The sequence below is a fragment of the Nerophis lumbriciformis genome, linkage group LG17 (genome assembly GCF_033978685.3).
Source record: "Nerophis lumbriciformis linkage group LG17, RoL_Nlum_v2.1, whole genome shotgun sequence".
NCBI classification, from domain to species: domain Eukaryota; kingdom Metazoa; phylum Chordata; class Actinopteri; order Syngnathiformes; family Syngnathidae; genus Nerophis; species Nerophis lumbriciformis.
The window spans coordinates 30280001-30287500 of record NC_084564.2 but is presented as its reverse complement, the minus strand read 5'-3'; the positions used below and the strand labels follow the sequence as shown (position 1 = coordinate 30287500).

General features: G+C 39.8%; 2 protein-coding genes across 2 annotated transcripts in view; one reads left to right on the top strand and one right to left on the bottom strand.

The window, feature by feature from the left end:
* Positions 1–7500, top strand: part of sipa1l3 (signal-induced proliferation-associated 1 like 3) — a 310964-nt gene that overhangs the window by 22057 nt on the left and 281407 nt on the right. The gene's annotated exons all lie outside the window — the stretch shown is intronic.
* The window catches only part of map3k10 (mitogen-activated protein kinase kinase kinase 10), a 111610-nt gene that overhangs the window by 36746 nt on the left and 67364 nt on the right, over positions 1–7500 (bottom strand). Inside the window, exons 2-3 of the mRNA XM_061973042.1 lie at positions 636–816; positions 403–551 (exon numbers count right to left, since the gene is read on the bottom strand). Coding sequence (XP_061829026.1) covers positions 403–551; positions 636–816 — 330 coding nt within the window. The remainder of the gene's footprint in view (positions 1–402; positions 552–635; positions 817–7500) is intronic.

Sequence of the window (7500 nt, the reverse complement as noted above, 5' to 3'; positions counted from 1 at the left end):
TATCGTGTTAAGCAATGTCAGCTAAGATTTATCTGAGAGCCAGATGCAGTCATCAAAAGAGCCACATCTGGCTCTAGAGCCATAGGTTCCCTACCCCTGGTGTAACGGATAAACCACAGAAACCTTGAATATATATATATATATATATATATATATATATATATATATATATATATATATATGTGTGTGTGTATACATATCTATATATATATATAGCCCGGCCCGCGGCCACATTCCTTTAACTTAATGCGGCCCCCCGGTCAAAAAGTTTAAAAAAAATTGGCAACCTGATACTGTTTTTTTTTTTTCATTATTAACTTCACAAGATGGCAGTAGCTGTATTTGAGGTACAATGGGTGGTCAGGCTGTTGTCAACTCTCTTATCTTGGTTTTTGTTTCTACCTGCAAGAAGCTGAGCGAAAGGTTCAGGGCACGTTGAAGGTATAGGAAGTGTCAGCTTATTCATGGCCACTCCGTACGCCACCGCCAGTGAGTCTATTTCTCGGTAAGGAACCTCGCCGGTGAGCAGCTCCCACAGTAGCACGCCAAAACTGTGAGCAGACCACAACATCATGAAGCTTTTGAACGGTGACTCAAGAATGACAAAAAAGTGAGCTAAAAGTGGAGCGCCCCACCTCCACACGTCGCTGCTCTTGGAGAAGAGCGACAGCTTGATGACCTCCGGCGCCATCCAAGCGTACGTGCCCGCCGCACTCATCTTGGTGGTCTGGTGCCACTCTCGCGCCAGGCCGAAATCGGTGATCTTTAGGGTCTTCCTGCTCAGCTCGTCCCGCTCCATCGGTTCCAGAATGAGGACTGAAGGGAAGGAGGACACACAAAAAGAAACTTAATACTAGAATTGGGCCTTGAGAAAATCCACAACATATAGATTTATAAACAAACACTGGACTGTCTAAATCAGGGGTGTCAAACTCAAATATAGAGTGGGCCAAAATTTAAAACCGAACAAAGCCGCGGGCCAAGATTGAACCAATTAACCTTTTAATAGGGACCCAAACAAGTTTTGCATTGAATAAAAGTTAAAAGTTAAAGTTAAAGTACCAATGATTGTCACACACACACTAGGTGTGGCGAAATTATTCTCTGCATTTGACCCATCACCCTTGATCACCCCCTGGGAGGTGAGGGGAGCAGTGGGCAGCAGCGGTGGCTGCGCCCGGGAATCATTTTGGTGATTTAACCCCCAATTCCAACCCTTGATGCTGTGTGCCAAGCAGGGAGGTAATGGGTCCCATTTTTATAGTCTTTGGTATGACTCGAGTCTTTGGTATGAACAAGCAAGGCTTACAGTATATAACTTTATAGTGACATGCAAAATCGAGTTTCAAATAATAAAACTAATAATTAAAAAATATCAATGGCATATCAAATACAATTTAAATAAAAATGTAATGCCTCTTTTCTATGTGCAGCCTTCTGAGGTAAATATCAACATTAACTTTTTCCACAGGCTAATAAATTTGAAAATAAAATAATGAATAAACCAACCATTTAGGACTTTAAACTGCTCAGTTTGCAACACACTGATCTAATCTGATGTGCCCAAGCCAGATACCTGCCATCTTTTCTTGGATGCTAGTTCATTAATGTCGGGGCTCAGGCTTTGAGCTGAGGCAACCCTCATTATCGAACGAAGACATTCATCAGTCATTATATCTCGTATTCCACAGTCTTGGGGGCGTGCTTTAAGGGCACTGCTTTTAACGTCCTCTACGAGCTGTCGTCACGTCCACTTTACATCCCTTCTAACAACGTGCCGGTCCAGTCACAAGATATGAGCGGCTTCTGTACGCACACACATGTGAATGTAACGCATACTTGATCAACAGCGATACAGTTTACACTGAGGTTGGCCGTATAAGCAACTTTAACATTAATAGAAATATACGCCACACTGTGAACCCACACCAAACAAGAATGACAAACACATTTTGGGAGAACATCCGCACCGTAACACAACATAAACACAACAGAACAAATACCCAGAACCCTTTGCAGCACGAACTCTTCCGGGATGCTACAAAATACACCCCCCTCACCCTCCACACACAAACACACACACCTTGTAGCGTCCCGGAAGAGTTAGTGCTGCAAAGGGTTCTGGGTATTTGTTCTGTTGTGTTTATGTTGTGTTACGGTGCGGATGTTCTCCCGAAATGTGTTTGTCATTCTTGTTTGGTGTGGATTCACAGTGTGGCATATATTTCTAACAGTGTTAAAGTTTTTTTATACGGGCACCCTCAGTGTAAACTATATCGCTGAAGATCAAGTATGCGTTGCATTCACTTGTGTGTGCGTGTCAAAGCCGCATATATTACATGACTGGGCCAGCACTAGTTGGACTTGACGAAAAGGGGACGTGACAATTTTTGGGAGGGGCACTGAAATTTGGGACTCTCCCGGGAGGGTTGGCATGTATGAGAGTTAGCGGTGAATGCGGTGTGCCGCTGTATATAACCAAATTTGGCCCGCGGGCCAGAGTTTGACACCCATGGTCTAAATGGAAGTCCTACTCCAAAGAAGAAGGCAATATTTTTAGATTGGTTCTTATTACGTTGAGCACCGGGGGGAGGGGGCATAGCTCGGTTGGTATAGCGGCCGGGCCAGCAACTTGAAGGTTCTGGGTTCGAGCCCTGCTTCTGCCATCCTTGTCACTGCTGTGGTGTCCTTGGGCAAGACACCTCACCCACCTGCTCCCAGTGCCACCCACACTGGTTTAAATGTAACTTAGATAATGGGTTTCCCTATGTAAAGCTCTTTGAGTCACTAGAGAAAAGCGCTATATAAATATGATTCACTAGTAACAAGATTTTCTTTGGAGGGCTAAGTACATCATACCTATTAAAAACAACAATTGGAATATAAATTCCACCATGACTGAGAACTGTTGCTGAGATGAAGGAAAACGTATTCACGTTGTCGCCTTCTGTTTGCAAAGTCTTTGGCAGAATACTCTATTGATTATTTCTACGTCTTTATTGTATCATGTAATGCAACGCAGATGTTTTAATGTACCGTATTTAAAGCTCTTGTGGGCAATTGGCATGCAAACAGGATTATTTCAATATATTATTGCCACAATAAATGTGGTTTTGTACAGTTTATCTTATGAAAATATTTGAGTGGTGATAATAATAACAAAATGAGGTTACATAGTGGCTGTTAGGGGTGTGGGAAAAAATAGATTTGAATTCAAATCGCCATTCTCACGTTGTACGATTCAGTATCGATTCTCATTTTTCAAAAATCGTTTTTTTTTTGTTTTTGTTTTTTATACAATCCAACAAAACAATACACAGAAATACCATAACAATGCAATCCAATTCCAAAACCAAACCCGACCCAGCAACACTCAGAACTGCAATAAACAGAGCAATTGAGAGGAGACACAAACACGACACAGTAGTGAAACAAAAATGAATATTATCAACAACAGTATCAATATTAGTAAAAATTTCAACATAGCAGTGATTAAAAATCCCTCATTGACATTACCATTAGACATTTATAAAAAAATAAATAAAAAAGAACAATAGTGTCAGTGGCTTACACTTGCATCGCATCTCATAAGCTTGACAACACACTGTGTCCAATATTTTCACAAAGATAAAATAAGTCATATTTTTGGTTCATTTAATAGTTAAAACAAATTTACATTATTGCAATCAGTTGATAAAACATTGTCCTTTACAATTATAAAAGCTTTTTACAAAAATCTACTACTCTGCTTGCATGTCAGCAGACTGGGGTAGATCCTGCTGAAATCCTATGTATTGAATGAAAAGAGAATCGTTTTGAATCGGGAAAATATCGTTTTTGAATCGAGAATCGCATTGAATCGAAAAAATTGATTTATAATCGAATTGTGACCCCAAGAATCGTCATTGAATCGAATCGTGGGACACCCAAAGATTCGCAGCCCTAGTGGCTATGTACAACATAAAAACATTTGAACTCCCAAAGTCTAAACCATTAGGTGGATGGTGGAGGGTGTGTCAGTCCATCGCCAGCCAGGCATTAAAAAAATAGACCTAAAAATTGGCGATCATCAATCTTCACTAAAACGTGACTTTGGTCACTTGATTGACATTCACGGCACACGAGGGTCTTGTGAGATGACGCTGGCTGCTGCCAGATCATTATTAAGAAAAAACGACCGACAGGAAGGCGAGGAAACACTTTATTTAAACCGTACCGCCGTTCAAAAGCCTAAATCTTTTTTCCTTTTTTTAAAATTCATATTACAGTATGTTTATAAACTCAGTAAATACGTCCCTGGACACATGAGGACTTTGAATATGACCAATGTATGATCCTGTAACTACTTGGTATCGGATTGATTCCTAAATGTGTGGTATCATCCAAAACTAATGTAAAGTATCAAAGAGGAGAAAAATAAGTGATTATTACATTTTAACAGAAGTGTAGATAGAACATGTTAAAAGAGAAAGTAAGCAGATATTAACAGTAAATGAACAAGTGGATTAATAATTAATTTTCCACCACTTGTCATTAATAATTTTGACAAAATAATAGGTAGATAAATGACACAATATGTTACTGCATATGTCAGCAGCTAATTAGGAGTCTTCGTTTGTTTACTTACTACTAAAAGACAAGTTGTCTAGTATGTTCACTATTTTATTTAAGGACTTATCTGCAATAATAAACATATGTTTAATGTACCCTAAGATTCTTTGTTAAAATAAAGCCAGTAATGTCATTTTTTTGTGGTCCCCTTTATTTAGAAAAGTATGAAAAAGTCTCAAAGTATCGAAATACATTTTGGTACCGGTACCAAAATCTTTCATTCTCTCGATGAGCTTCAAGCACACCTGTGAAGTGAAAACCATTTCAGGTGACTACTTCTTGAAGCTCATGGAGAGAATGCCAAGAGTGTGCAAAGCATTAATCCGAGCAAAGGGTGGCTATTTTGAAGAAGCGAGAATATAAAACATGTTTTCAGTTATTTGTTAAGTACATAACTCCACATGTGTTCATTCATAGTTTTGATGTGACAATCTACAATGTCATGAAAATAAAGAAAACCCATTGAATGAGGAGAAGTTGTGTCCAAACTTTTGGCCTGTACTGTATATCACCCATACTAATATATGACACCCATCCCTACTAATCCTAAAATTATATACTTTATTACTTTTAGTTTTCTCCATTAGAAAAAACAATATGATGTAGTGAGTGCACGTCAAAAGTTTCAAGGCTGCAGGGGAAAGTGTCTCTAAACTTTTACATGATTTACTTGCAGCTTTCCCCTTTACCTCTCCACCTCCTGCACAAAAAAGAAAAAAAAGAAAGTTAAGTTAAAGTAAAAAAAGGCAGGACTTCCTCCTACATTTCCGCGTGCAAGCGAGCTGGCTATGGAAATATTTGGAGTGTACACACTTGACGTGTACTGTCAGGGAGGCAAGGTGCAGAAGGGCTGACTCTCTCTGTTTTATCTACAGCCTTATGCAAAGGGCGGTGGAGCACAGTGACACACACAGCAGCATCTTTGTTTACACAAACACACACACACACACACACTCTCCTGAGCGCGCACGCGATAAAAGGTGCGCCTCTCTGTCCACAAGCTCGCTGCAAAACCAGTTTTGGTTTCAAAGCCAGTCTACCTGACATGCTACGGGACTGACACATGCATTGGAAATATGATGAACAAATATGACTGCATCTCGCTTATTGTGCACAAATGCTCTCATGGCTAATGTATTTCCTGCTCTGTAATACAAACCCCGTTTCCATATGAGTTGGGAAATTGTGTTAGATGTAAATATAAACGGAATACAATGATTTGCAAATCATTTTCAACCCATATTCAGTTGAATATGCTACAAAGACAACATATTTTATGTTCAAACTGATAAACATTTTTTTTTTTTGCAAATAATCATTAACTTTAGGATTTGATGCCAGCAACACGTGACAAAGAAGTTGAGAAAGGTGGCAATAAATACTGATAAAGTTGAGGAATGCTCATCAAACACTTATTTGGAACATCCCACAGGTGAACAGGCAAATTGGGAACAGGTGGGTGCCATGATTGGGTATAAAAGTAGATTCCATGAAATGCTCAGTCATTCACAAACAAGGATGGGGCGAGGGTCACCACTTTGTCAACAAATGCGTGAGCAAATTGTTGAACAGTTTAAGAAAAACCTTTCTCAACCAGCTATTGCAAGGAATTTAGGGATTTCACCATCTACGGTCCGTAATATCATCAAAGGGTTCAGAGAATCTGGAGAAATCACTGCACGTAATAATAATAATAATAATAACTGGGATTTATATAGTGCTTTTCTAAGTACCCAAAGTCGCTTTACATGTAGAAGCGTAAGCAGCTAAGCCTGTGACCTTCGATCCCTCAGGCTGTACTGCATCAACAAGCGACATCAGTGTGTAAAGGATATCACACATAGGCTCAGGAACACTTCAGAAACCCACTGTCAGTAACTACAGTTGGTCGCTCTGTAAGTGCTAGTTAAAACTCTTCTATGCAAGGCGAAAACCGTTATCAACAACACCCAGAAACGCCGTCAGCTTCGCTGGGCCTGAGCTCATCTAAGATGGACTGATACAAAGTGGAAAAGTGTTCTGTGGTCTGACGAGTCCACATTTCAAATTGTTTTTGGAAACTGTGGACGCCGTGTCCTCTGGACCAAAGAGGAAAAGAACCATCCTGATTGTTATAGGCGCAAAGTTGAAAAGCCAGCCTCTGTGATGGTATGGGGGTGTATTAGTGCCCAAGACATGGGTAACTTACACATCTGTGAAGGCGCCATTAATGCTGAAAGGTACATACAGGTTTTGGAGCAACATATGTTGCCATTCAAGCAACGTTACCATGGACGCCCCTGCTTATTTCAGCAAGACAATGCCAAGCCACGTGTTACATCAACGTGGCTTCATAGTAAAAGAGTGCAGGTACTAGACTGGCTTGCCTGCAGTCCAGACCTGTCTCCCATTGAAATTGTGTGGCGCATTATGAAGCCTAAAATAGCACAACGGAGACCCCCGGACTGTTGAACAACTTAAGCTGTACATCAAGCAAGAATGGGAAAGAATTCCACCTGAGAAGCTTAAAAAATGTGTCTCCTCAGTTCCCAAACGTTTACTGAGTGTTGTTAAAAGGAAAGGCCATGTAACACAGTGGTGAACATGCCCTTTCCCAACTACTTTGGCACGTGTTGCAGCCATGAAATTCTAAGTTAATTATTTGCAAAAAAATAAAAAATAAAGTTTATGAGTTTGAACATCAAATATGTTTTCTTTGTAGTGCATTCAATTGAATATGGGTTGAAAATTATTTGCAAATCATTGTATTCCGTTTATATTTACATCCAACACAATTTCCCAACTCATATGGAAACGGGGTTTGTGAAAAAATCTGAGTTAAATAATTACTAAACTGTGTCAGGATGAGCAAAATGGAAATTTGATGGATTATGGGATTTTGTTGCAGAG